Raw genomic sequence first — 13,881 nt, 5'->3', positions numbered from 1 at the left:
CAAAAAGGAGCCTCTCTTTGGGCAAAGGGGGGTGGGATGCATTTTTGCATTACCTAGGGAAGGCAGATGGGGGAGAAACAGGAACACGGGAGGAGAGGGAAACTAAATAAAGAGCACCAACGACCCCTGAGGGCAAAGCACAAGCTCTCTGCGGCACTCACTCAGGCTGCCCAGCTGTCGGATGACATTTGCCAGGCTGATGTTGGTCACACATTCCAGCTCCTCGCTTCTAACGCTAGGCAACGTCTGACGGCACAGGTGCCTTGGCTCGATGTTCCTCGTTACTAACGGCATGGTGGACCTGCTTCAGGCAATGTTCTAAATGATGAAAAACAACCTAAAAAAGAAATAACAGGAAAGTATTACTCAACCACAAATTCCAGGCACATAGGGCTGTGTGAATATCTTTCTCTTTTGTCTTGCTCTGATCTAAAACAGCTTTTAAAAAATCTTCTCCTTCATTCTCTTTTTAAGACCCATCCTCTATTCTCTCCTACCCCCCTTTTAAGGTTTGCTAATAGAAGGCTTGCTAGGTAAGCTTAGAAATTCTGAGCTGGTGAGTGCTGGCTAAGGTACCACGGCAGCACAAAAAACCTAAAAACCTTAAAAATAACAATGATGCTCCAAACCAACAAGAATCTCCAGAGCCAAGGAGGCACGGGAGGCATGTTTGGAAAACGGCCCATTCAGCAGATTCTAGATGGTACAGATCCTGTCCTTGGGGTGTCTATAGCAGGGGAGAGCGGATTCCAGATGATCAATTACAAGGATCAAAAAAGCGCTTTAGTCATCTGATAATTTCCACAATGACATTAAGCTGCTAATAGTGATTCCATTTATCTACAACAGGACATAACTTCTCCAGTTCTCCCCTAATGAATGACGGTTAATGTACAACTAAATTCTAGTTGCCAGTATCTATTAACACTACTAAAGTTAGTCTGTAAATTGACAGAAAGAATACCAAGGAAAATTTTACATGTTCAATGTCGAACATTACACCCGGCAAACTGTGCTTTAAGATTCCTTAGTCCCTACTCTTCTACCCAACATCTCCCTTTCTCCCTCCCATCTGGTTCAACACACCTGGGCCAAAAGGCTCTTGAGACAGCAGGAAGTGTCTGGAGCAGATCCGGAAACCTCCCAGTTACTGTTTCTTCTCCTGTTGGCTGAACCTTTCCCCCAGGAAATCCTCCAGCACTTCAGGTTCATGCTGAGCTATTGTTTTAGAGTTAATTACCAAATTCCTAGCTTTGCAAGGACAGGGACGGTTTTTAGTCTCAACAAAATGGCTTTGACTACAGCCAAGGCACACTGGGCTGTGGTCCTGTTTCCCTACCTTGAGAAACTAAAGACATCCAAAACATCTAGTGATTTTCCTGCTAGGGGAAATGGCAGATTCACTTCAAATAAAAAAGGTGAAACATCAAGGTAACATACCCAAGTCCCCAATATTCTAAACTCTTCTTAAGCAACAAAAAAAGCGAAACAGAGGTTTACTTACATCAAATCTTATAACACCAGTTCATTACCAAAAGTTGATTGTGAATACAAAATGCTTAAAATAAGCTAAATACCAAAGATCTTAAAAGCAAACCAACATATTACCAGACCAAATGTTTTTTAAAAAGCCCTTCAGCCTCCAAGAAGGAGTAGAACCCCTTTGAACAGACTGCTCCTTGTTATGGACATTCTGATCTGCTAAGAATAAAAATAAAACAGGAAGCCAGCAGCTTGGGGAAGAAGATTTCCTGTCACCAAGAGCAACAGCCCAAGAACCAAGAGAATCAGCTGTTTGCTCCTAACTTTGAACCTCCCTTTAATAGGCATGTGTGGCAGCTGTGCCTATCTTTGGGGTGCAGAGGTGTTTCCTGAATATTTGTCTACTGTCTAAGGAAATAATTTTCATTCCGTTCCTCTACTAAGTTCCCCTTTGACTCAACGGGTTTTCTAACCCAAACTCTGGACTTTCCCTTCCAGTCTCTTTCCTCTTTTACTTAATGTAAAGGATATAAGGTACTAAAATTCAATCTTTAGTAACTTATGGTGAAAAGAGAGTTTACAACAGCAGAGGAGGCAGGAGGTTGCAAATAAAAGAACCTTACAAGGCTCTCTGTACACCATCTCGGGGATGCCCTTAGACTCCCATTAATTCAAGCTTCCTGAAAGAACCAGACATTCAGAGGTGCAGCCAGAGATGACTGAAAACAGCCACTGTGTTTCCCCCCATTAGCAGTAATTTCAGTCTTGTTCCAGCTTCTCAGAGGAGCTAAAAGGGCCAGATCTCCTTGAAATTCTGTGTTGAATGTGACCACTGACAGGGCATTCCAGAAGTTCTCTCTGAACACCTAATGGAAACTGGACTCCAGATGGCTAGGTAAATGCCAGACTAGGGGAGGCAGGGGGTGGGGGGCAACTTCTAAGGCCTTGGTGTTTTAGCATTTATGCTTTCCCAAGTGCTTTGGGTAAGCATACACAAATGAAGTCAACTCTATGCCATCTGGGTGGGATTCACCTGAGACCAATTTTCAAGAGTAAGATGGCGTCCTCTTGCCGGAAAAAAAAAAAAGCCAGTTCCTATAACCAGATAAAGAGTACTCAAGAAATGACAATAATTCAAAGCCCTGGCCAAGTAGCTCAGTTGGTTAGAGTGTCATCCCAATACACCAGGGGTGTGGGTTTGATCTCTAGTCAAGGCACATACAAGAATCAAGCAATGAATGCATAAATAAGTGGAACAACAAACTGATATTTCTCTCTCCCCCGTCCTTTCTCTCTAAAATAAATAAACAAGCAAATAAATAAAAATTTAAAATATGACAATTGGGCAATAACCATTAAGCCAAAACAATCAGAGAAGTGTACTGCTATTAAAAACTCTTTTAGAAGCCCTGGCTGGTGTAGCTCAGTGGATTGAGCGCGGGCCTGCGAACCACACGATCGAGGTTCGATTCCCAGTCAGGGCACATGCCTGGGTTGCAGGCCGGTTCCCTGCAGGCCAGTTCCCAGCAGGGGACGCACGAAAAGCAACCATACATTGATGTTTCTCTCCCTCTCTCCTTCCCTTCTCCTCTAAAAATAAATAACTAAAATCTTATTTTAAAAAAAAACAACTCACTGTTTCAGAGCCACCAAAAAGAGACACAATTCCCTATTATATGGGATTACTTGCATCACTGCTCATTTTTGTTTTGGATAATCAGGGTTAGTTACATTTTGTATAAGAAGTATGGAATTAGGCCCTGACCTGCATGGCTCAGTGGGCTGGGTGTATTCCTGCAAAGCAAAGGGTCACCAGTTTCAGTTCCTGGTCAGGGCACATGCCTGGGTTGTGGGCCTGGTCGCTGTTTGGGGCACATGCAACAGGCAACCAACCAAATGATGTTTCTCTTGCACATTGATGGTTCTCTCCCTCTTTAAAAATAAGTAAATATTTAAAAAAGAAGTATGGAGTTATGAAAGATATAAATTACAATAGTAACTTGACCAAGAAAAAAAATCCTACCTTCTGGTAAAGATAAACTTAGAAATGAGCAAAGACTTCTAGGCTCTTGACTCTCAACTTCAAGTTGTAGAGCTGAGAAATACTGGGTTAGTACACTGACTCTGACACTTGAAGCTGTGTGATGTTGGGCAATTTTCCTAGAGACTAAGTAGTATAATATATATAAAATGTCCATTACAGAGCTTTAAAAAAAGTAGTTATTTGTAGTTCATGAACCCCAGGCAAATCTTCCTGGAAAACCAATTTTATTCACTAATAAATATTTTAAAACACTTTTAACCCTGGACTTATTATGTAATAGAATGAGATAGTCAAATACATTTAAAGATGAAACCCGCCCTGGCTGGTGTAGCTCAGTGGATTCAGCGCGGGCCTACAAACCACACGATCGCGGTTCGATTCCCAGTCAGGGCACATGCCTGAGTTGTAGGCCAATTCCCTGCAGGCCAGTTCCCAGCAGGGGACGCACAAAAGGCAACCATACATTGATGTTTCTCTCCCTCTCTCCTTCCCCCCTTCCCCTCTAAAGATAAATAAATATAATCTTTTAAAAAAAAAAGATGAAACCCCAGACTTCAATGAAATGTGTTGTTTTTTTCTGGAGGTTGTTCCAAGTCATGCTTCTGGGCCTACTGAAGAACATAAATTTTTTCTCTCCTCCACTCATACTGGGTTCATTATCTGAACCACAGAACTAAGAAAATGATTAGAGTTCTATTTTTTTCAGTTCTCCTCAAGACTGTACATAGCTAGCGTTCTAGATACAGTGACAAAAACTAACACATTTACATGCAATGGATGCCTAATGGCATCAGGAAATCCAGTTGAGCAGGGCTCCTCTATCATCAGGAGTCGTTTACCAGAAAATCTGTGGAGCACTGGTTGTTGAGGAACCACTAAATAAAGAAATCAATACGGTAAAATTTGCATTTTAGACAAGTCATTCTAACAGAAACAAAGAATTTGTATTTGGGCAGGAAAATGCTGGAGGTAAGAAAACCAGTGGGGGAGCTCTCACTCACAGGCTAAAAAGGAGGTGATAGAAATGGAGAGTCCACCAAAACTAGCAAATATGAACTGAGACGCTGAAGACAGGTTATAGGGGTGAGTCCTGCTGTCAAACCTGATAGTTTTGTACAGTTATATGCAAGAAGTGACAAAAATGTAGGTTTATTTATTAAAAGTTTCACAGAAAAAGCTAAGTGCTAGTACCAGTTACAAAAATGAAGAGAAAGTGAAAAAAACCAAGAAAGTAGTGATTCTTAGCTGAGAAAAGTTCTGAATACACACAAGAATAGAGAATGCCCTGTCTTTTTATAGAATCGGTAAAGTTCTTTTTCGGTTATACTTTAACTTAGTTAAGGAAAGTATATGATATAGTGATATTTGCTAATTTGGGGATTTAAGAAGGTCTTGCTTTGGGGGATGTTACATAGGAAAGGAATTAAATTAGAACTACTGAAAAGATAAAAGCTACAAGGAAGCAGATTTCAATGCAGTTAGTACCTTTTAATTAGAGTTGTTCTCTCTTTACAAATTATGATTTCCCCTGTATCATCCTCTGGGTGACCAGCTATGAGGCATGTTGCAGGAGAAATTGCTAGACAGTAAGAAGATGCTGACGTTGACAGGTCAGACTAGATGGCTTCTACAGTGCCTTCTAATCAAAGATAAAATAATCCTCACTCTGGGCTACAGTTTCCTCATCTTCAAAGTCCCTTTGGACTAAGCTAGATAATCTTTAAGCAGCTCTAAAATTCCTGGATTTGCTTCTACCTAAGCTGCCATAACCTCCTCACATGGCTAATATCTACTTGCATTCTGAACACAAAGGCCAGAGGCAGGTCTTTTCCAGGTCTAGATTCATCTAGTTACTAGGACCTGCAGGATCCAGAATGGTCCAAAGGATGGTCCCCACAGAGCCCTAAAGTTAAGTCATGTATACCTGAAAGGCTCCCTGACTGATCTGGGAGTTGGCTACCCAAAGAAATTTAAAAACAAACAAACAATCTTTGAATCAGTTCTGAACACCTAGCCAGACTCAGCAGCATCCCCCACCTTTAGCCCTGGCTATTTTCAGCCTAAGGGACTTGTGATAAGTGAGAACAAATAAAAGACTTCAGGGAATCCCTTCCTAGCCATGGCCTGGCAGTCTAGATCAGTGATTTGCAACTTTTGTCACCTCATGGCACACATAAACTAATTACTGAAATTCTGTAGCACTCAAAAAATATATTTTCTGCCGATCTGACAAAAAAAAGGTGTAACTTCAATTCATTCACATTGGATGGCTATTGTTGTGTTGGTTGGTGTCATTTTTTTATTTGACAGTCTAAGAGACAAGAGATCAGTGCCCCTGACTAAACAGTCAGGTATCTTATGTTTTAAGAAGGAGCAGCACATCAGCTGCAAACTATCAGTGCTCTAGACTGTCAGTACCATGACAGGATTCATCGTTGAACTGGAAACTGGATGAGGTGTTCTATCAGATCCCTTCAAACAGCAAGAGTCTCTAAGTCTGTATATTTGGAGTTATATGGAATATTTATTTAGCACATTTATTTAGTGTAAAGTCAGAAGAAGACGTTGACATCCACTCTCTGAACACTCTGAACACTCACGATTCTGATCCCAACAGCCTGAATCCTGCAGGAGTAGGGTGAGGTGAGAAGTAGGAGCAGTGATTGGAAGAGTAGACAAAGGTACTGAAGGAAGGCTGAATGTGAAAGGGAAGATGCATTTGTACCCCTTACTCCGAATTCCTGTTATTAACAGGGCAGAAGACAGACTGACTGCTTATTCTGGCTGTGATGTTTATTACTAGCTGTTTGTTATAAATAAATGAACGACACCTCAATTAGAGTCAAGGTCACTGATAACATCCACAGATTTCTATAGCCACATCCAAAAGCAAGTATATCTGAGCTACAGCAATAACCACCACAACAAAAATGCTTCCTGAGGCAGTTCCTCTTTGACACATACCCCCAAAAGCTGATCAGCAGTGGCAGGGGATGACAAAGAACATGTAGGGATGTTCTGTGCATGACAATTAGGACTTCTGCTTTCACTTCAGCATTTCCCACTGTTCAACAGTTAACAGCATTTGGATGGGGGCATGTAAGAAGAGCTTTACTCTGTCGACCAGTTTTTCTAAGAGATAAAATTTTTTATGTTAAAGAATATGCATTCCACCCTTGCCAGGTGGCTCAGTTAATTACAGCATCATTCTGTGCACCAAAAATGTTGTGGGTTCAATTCCCAGTCAGGGCACATACCTAGGTTACAGGTTCAATTCCTGGTGAGGGCATGTACAGGAGGCAACCAATGGATGCTTCTCTCACATCAGTATTTCTCTCTTTCTTCCTCTCTCTCCAAAATTCATAAACATACCCTCAGGTGAGAATTGGAAAGGAAAAAAAAAGACTATGCATTCCAAGGGGGGGGTGTCAAGAATTTCAATTGAGAAGTCAAATAATCATTTAACTTCAAAATGAGAGCCAATACACAGGCTTACAGTAATCTGAGTTTGTCTACTACAATGTTTAAAGAACTATGAATTTACTATTGCATAAAGCCATCCTCAGTACCATGCAACAACTACAAGGAGGAATGCCTCATTATAGCCTTAAGTACCCACACACTTCCTGTTGAAATACAGGGTAGACCTGAACCTACAAATATAACCAGACTATATCCAAACACAAGGTGTTACTGACAAATTAGTTTAGGTCACTAGAGTAATACCCCAAAGAGCTAGTAAGACAGAAATGGAACTCCCAGAGTGGGCAGAGAAAGTATCTGACTGGGAGAACCAAGAAAGAGAACTTGCTGCTTGTGATGTAAAACAAGGAGAAATTTCTAATTTCATGAAGGAATAATGGACCCACATTCAGTAAATGCAAGGCTCCTTCTTATCCTGATTTGGTTTTGGGAAAGCAGCCTAGACAACAAGACTCCTAAACTCCAATATCTTACTTCGTGAGCACACTGTACATCTCACAGAGACCATTTATACCTAGTAATTCTGTAACTTTCTATTATCTTTTGGGGGCAATACCACCTTTTGTTCTTACCTTTACTACTCTTCAGGCTCTAATCATAGCTTTGCTCTTAAAAATTGAGGGATCACCTTTTCCTTCAAAATTGGTTTCTTCTAGTATCAACTATGCCATTGAAAACTGCCTCTCAAATGGCCAAAATTAGCCCCTCTTTTCAGTAGGATCCATCTGGTTGTCCAAAAGAAAATACATTTAAATTTTGAGTCAGAAACCTGGGTTCCAGTCCTTAGTCTAATGATGACTGGCAACTGGGGGAAAACTTTCAGTTCATGCTTCTAATTCAGCTGTGAGCCACACTAGAAAAATGCTCGCCCTGATGGGTGTGGCTCGATACTTTGGTCATCGTCCCACAAAGTAAAAGGTTGAGGTTTGATCCTGGTCAGGGCACATGCCTGGGTTGAGGTTTGGCCCCCAGTCGAGGGCATACAAGAGGCAACTGATAGATGTTTCTCTCTCACACTGATGTTTCTCTCCCTCCCTTCCACTCTCTCTAAAAATAAATAAATAAAATCTTTCTTAAAATGTTTAAGAGATGGCCCTGGCTGGTGTGGCTCAGTGGATTGAGCTCCAGCCTGTAAACTGAAAGATCGCGGTTTGATTCCCTGTCAGGGCACAGGCCTGGGTTGTGGGCCAGGTCCCCATTTGGGAGTGAACAAGAAGCAACCAGTGTTTCTCTCTCTCTTTTCTCCCTCTCTTTCTCTTCCTCCCTACTCCTCTCTTTGAAAATAAGTAAATAAAAAAATTTTTAAAATATGTAAGAGATGGTATATAAACTGAGATTTTGTTTGCAAAGTATTCTGAACTCCAAAGAAAAGATTTATTCACATAAAATATTTCTAGTATCTCTCTCTTGGCCCAGGTTCTCTGTTATGGATCCACTTAAATCACACAGGGTCAAAAATGTTATCACTGATGACTTTCAGTCACAAAGTTCATTTTACTTTCCTACCTTAACGCCACTTTCTAGCAATACCCAATTCATCAAAATGAAATGGTTTGAAATATTCCAAACTACCCATGTAAGTGGGCTTACTTTTACTGATTAGATAAATACAAATCATGAATGATTTTACTAAGAAGTTAAGAAATCTTACTCCCAACATTTGTGGGTACTCAAGTACCAGATTTCTTTCAGCTATAATCATCAATTGAGCATTATATTCACAGAGGAATTCAACATAGAAAACAGCTAAGTTGCTCTGAAAAACAAATACCAACACACAAAAGTATTAAACCTCAACAAACCAGTGCAGATTACTAGAAATATGTCAATAACTTGCAATATTGTGATAATAGACACTAATAAAACAGTCTTCATTTTTAAGATTCCTTTCTAATTTATAGGCAATGACAGAAGAGAGTGATCTTCAGTTGATGGTGCTCAAAAATTTGAGATAAGAGGATACAAAATGCATTCTTTTCCAAGTACCTGGGCTTGAGTACCTGAGAGGAAGCCAAACCTGGACATGTGCTACCATACAGGAAACACACAGCTGGTTTTTATGGACGAGTGTCTAATCCTACTTTATTACATTACACAGAGATGGAGAAGATGGAGCAAGGCTGTAAACTTTCTTTCCTAGCTCCTGCAAGGAGCAGTGAATGCTGCACTAGGTTAAGCTCCCCTATAGACAAGGTACTGGAGCACCCACTGGTGGATGAGGTACAGAGGGAGGTTTGAAAATGAGGGAGGAAGGAGATAATCAGAGCCGAATCTCACACCTGGTACCAAGTAAGTCTCATTTCATCCTGCCAGCTGTCTAACCATTCATTTTAAGCTCTATGGTGCTTCATTTCATATCTCAAGCTTCTCTGCAGTAACTGCTCCCTCCCTGGGATGGAAAGGCCAAAAAAGAAACTGACTTTACACAACTGAGAAAGGCCAAGGAAAAAAGGTTGCAGAGCAACAACAAAAAAAGGAAATTCAGCAAAATGTTTTGCTGACAGCTCAGGGCAATATACAAACACACCTTGTGGTCATGGAGCAGGCAGAAGCAGCCGTCCTGGATGTGACTGTTAATATACCAACTTAAGTGAGGGGAGAGACCTAGCAATCACAGCTACATCTGAACACTAGGGGAGGAGAATTATGGAGCAAAGTGACATGCAATTCCATATCAACTACTCTATTCTGCCAGCTCTAACAAGAATTCATTCCTGAAAAAGTGTCACACACTCATCTGTCAGTATTGGCCATGTCACCAGCAACAAAGGGCACCAAAGGGCAGCTGTACATCTACTTCTTCTCACAAGTTCTATTCACCACTCAATACATAGGATTTATAAGGAAAGTCCTCAAGCAGAGGGAAAAGTAAGTACCCATTCTTTTCTTTCTGCCCTCCATTTACTAGGCTATGATCAAAGCCTTCATAATCTAGTAAGTAGTAGCACAGAACAGTGAGAACACCAACAGTAAGAGACAGAGGTGTGGGTTTTAACCCACTACTACCAAATTTTAGCTTTGGGACCTTGACAAGCAGTCATATCTCTATTTCCTAAACTGTTAAATTTGTATAATGATTCCCAGTTTATAAAGTTGTGAAGAAAAATGAAATAATGCATGTATAGAATGCTTCACACTGCCTGGCACAGAACAGATTCTTGTAGTTGTGGTGGTAGTGATAGTGATGGTAGAAGTACTAGTTCTACACCCATCTAGCATTTAGCTATGGGCCAGGCACTGTTCTAAATGCTTTATCAGTCAATGAATATTTATCAAATAGGCACTAGAACACATAAAGAAGTATAAAATCCCTCCCTTGATTCCAAGAGCTTATAATTGAGGGAACAGATAAAATCAAAGTAACAATACAGCAAATAAATAGTTCAATTACTAAATGAATGATGCAGTCGATGATAACAGAATGAAAAGATCACTGTAAATTGATGGAATGAGAAGACTTCCTAGAATAAAGATTTGATCTGGGCAGGATTTAGATATAAAAAATTAAGAGGGAAAAGTTTTCCAGGTTGGGGTAATATAAGCAGAAGACTTGAACTCTACCACTTAGAATTCACAGAAAAGCCACAATTTGAATGGGCTTTTATCGTATTTCATCAAATCTAAAATGCCACTGATTGTTAAGATGCATCATGATTTAAGAGACATTAAAATGTGGAGAAGATGTATATCTCAGAAGCGATGAAATATATATTTCTCTCTATGATATGAGAAGGTAGACAAGATAATCTTTAAAAAGTTCTCTCCAATCCAAAAATGCTGATTCTACAGCTCTGACTTACAATATTCAAATTTTACCAATCAACAACATGGGAAGGACAAAAATAATAGATATAAGAGAGATGAACCATACTCCAGTATTTACTTGCAAGGTTAATATATCTACCTCCTAACTAGTATTTTCATGTTCTCTTTTATAGTTGTAACAACTATTTTAATGTTCTTACCTGTTAATTCCATCATCTGTCATTTCTGAATGTTTCTACTGACTATTCTCCTAGTTATAGGCTACATTTTCCTGGATGTTGGACGTTGTGATTTTACAATGTTAATTATCTACCATTGTTGTCTTCATTTCAAGAGTCTTAAAAGGGTAGGCAGTTAAGTTACTTTTCATTCAGTTGGGTACCTCTGAGGGCTTGTTTTTAACTTTGTTAGGGTGGGTCTAGAGTAGTCTTTACTCTATGACTATTTTAACCCCAGTACAAAGATGTAGCCCTTCTACCAGCTCTACTGGACACTCCCGGTGAGCAATATGGGCTCTTCACTCTGGGTGGCAGGAACAGAACACATTGTTCCTGCTCTGGGAACTAGTTAGCTCATAGATTCCTGGTCCTCTTTCCCAACCTCCTGGAGTTTGATCCCAGGCATTGAGAGGTCAGCAAAGGCTCAAGGAGACTTTGAGGAGATTCCTAGAGCAATTTTTTTTTTTTTTTTCAGTATGGCTCTCTCCTTTCCAGAACTCCACCCCACTGCTTCTGGAAGCCTCAGCCTCCCCTCACCTACACAATCTCTGTCGCTTCAGTTCAGCAGGACCAATGTGCTCTGCTTGAGATCCTCTACCCTGCTCCATGATTAGTACACACATTTAGACAGAAAGCCAGGGTAATTCCTGGGGATCTCACCTTTATCTTCCTTCTACAGGGATAACAGCCCTACGCTTCCTACTCAAGTCAGGATCGAGTTCCACTGTAGTTTTGCAAGGCCCCCAATCATAAAGAGGTGTTGTAAAATTCTTAAAGTCAGATTAATTTTGAATTATCTTCAATAAGTATATATCACAAATACTTTTAGAAGAAATAACAGGAAAAAGCAGGTGTCCTAAAATCAAATAAGCATAGCAAATAGAAAGGATATCATCACAAGTATATAATATTCCTGAATATATTTAATTAATCTTTTTAAATGATCACAATTGAGAACAATGAAAGAAAACTTGTCTTTTCTTTTTTAAAGTTAATAGCCATATAAGTGTTAATCACATTTTAAAAAATCAATGGTGAACCCAGAAACATTTTCACTCAAGGGAATCAAGGATGCTCTGAGCCACTAGTTATATGATGTTAGGCTTAATCTCTCTGAGGCTCATCTGTAAAATGAGAAGAATAAAACCTACTTCATAGGTTTTATGAAGGTCCTAAGGATAAAATGAGATAATACATGTAAGCCTTCTAAAGGGATGTCTAGTACCCAACAGGGACTCAGTAACTGACAGCTCTCATTATTACTAATTCCTAGGAACACTGAGTTTGTTTTGAGTCACCTCTTGGTAATGAAATCATCTAAGGAGAGCAGGTCAAATTAACCAGCGTTGAGCATTGCACAAAGGGCTCTCCTAATTGGTCCTCTTTTCTTTGGTCTCTGTGAAGACCTGGTAGTAGGTGGCCCTCTTCCCTTCTGAGACAGGCTCTCTAAGAGTATGGAGACAAATACTGAAAAAGAAATGGATTCTGCTTATATTAAGCCAATGTTAAGGATTAAGACAAAGGGTATCAGTCCTACAAATCATAGTCAAGAGTCTATTCAGTATTTTCACTTTAGGTACTTTGAAAGCAAAATAGTCTCAAAGGGACTATTACCTGCATTGTGGCATTTCTTTAAAAACAAAAAACCTTTCATCCTAAAGGCCCAAGGCAAATGTCACCACTTCTAAAAAGCCTTCCTTGACTCTTCTAGCTGGAAGTCATTTCTCACTCTCCAAAAGTTCCAAAGAGGTATGCTGAACCTTTTTTAAATGACAGTCGCCACATTCTATTCTGCAGCACAGGTTTTCGGAGTATACAACTCTGTGAGTATAGGAACCAGAAAACAGTATCTTAAACCTAAGTAGTAGCTGGAACAGCAGCTTACCTGGAGCTGAGGGAGGGATTCTTAAAACTTGTTTGTTTCCTATAGCATCTACTCAGTATTTGTTGAATTCCTAAAATGTGCCAGGTATTTATTCACAATTTCTTGACTATCTCTAATCATGAAAACACTTCTTTACAGTTAAGTAGTAGTATACTGATTTTATAAATGAGAAAACTAAAACTGAGAGTAGTTCTGTAACTTGATCAAAGTCACAGTCAGCTTTTAAACCCAGGCCCACCTGTACACAAAGTTAATGCTCTTGCCTTGACATCACACTGACTTACCACAAAACATCCAAACTAAGAAGTCAGACAAATATACCCATAACTTCTCATTTTCCTATATAGTGCCACCATACCCCAGACTAGTTCCTTCCCCCTAGAAAAAAGACTGCAAGCTAATACAAGAAAGCCTTCCTGACATATTTACCCTAGAACTGAAGTGGTGTTAATGAGGATAACGCACTGCTCTCTCCCTCTCTACACCCAATTTTAGCCAGCTGCTCAGGGGCTTCACATCTTTCACTTTAAACAACATAAACACTGGCTCATTGAAAGTGCCAGCCTCACATAACATGTTCAGATGCTACTGCTTCTCAAACAAATTCCTGTTTTCAAACAGCTAGGCATTTGGGGTTCTGTCACTTCTGATGGGTTACTTTTATCTACAGGATCCCTGTGAGTCACTTTAAGTTTTATTCTCTGTGTACTCATCTCAGCTCATCAAATCTTGTCATTGGAGACTTTTTTTCTTTTAAGCAGCTAATCTTTCATCTTCTTTCACAATGAACCAAAATACATTCCGATGGGTAATTCCTAAACTGTATATGTATATTTAAAAATAATATTCTTCTGACCATTCTTCTAAAAAGCACAGTTGTTTTTCCTTTTTAGCTCAAATGAAAATGATTATATCGGAAGTGAGTTTCCCCCATCTCTTTCTGCATATGGAGAATACTGAAAAGGTAAGTTTTTTAAATTATTAAATGTAAATAGCTCATTAAA

At 39.7% G+C, this 13,881-nt stretch overlaps 1 protein-coding gene across 3 annotated transcripts in view; it reads right to left on the bottom strand.

The window, feature by feature from the left end:
• The window catches only part of WASF2 (WASP family member 2), a 71,445-nt gene that overhangs the window by 20,337 nt on the left and 37,227 nt on the right, over positions 1-13,881 (bottom strand). The window contains exons 1-2 of one of the 3 annotated variants that reach the window (XM_037149754.2): positions 1,505-1,750; positions 162-337 (exon numbers count right to left, since the gene is read on the bottom strand). In XM_037149754.2, the coding sequence (XP_037005649.1) occupies positions 162-294 (133 nt within the window). In that variant the 5' untranslated portion in view covers positions 295-337; positions 1,505-1,750. Of the gene's footprint in view, positions 1-161; positions 338-1,086; positions 1,179-1,504; positions 1,751-13,881 lie in introns of those variants that run through there. The other 2 variants (XM_037149755.2, XM_037149753.2) reach the window with 2 other exon arrangements.

This window comes from Artibeus jamaicensis, unplaced genomic scaffold (genome assembly GCF_021234435.1).
Source record: "Artibeus jamaicensis isolate MK-2021 breed Jamaican fruit bat unplaced genomic scaffold, CSHL_Jam_final scaffold_847, whole genome shotgun sequence".
NCBI classification, from domain to species: Eukaryota; Metazoa; Chordata; class Mammalia; order Chiroptera; family Phyllostomidae; genus Artibeus; species Artibeus jamaicensis.
This window is presented reverse-complemented; position numbering and strand designations above follow the sequence as displayed.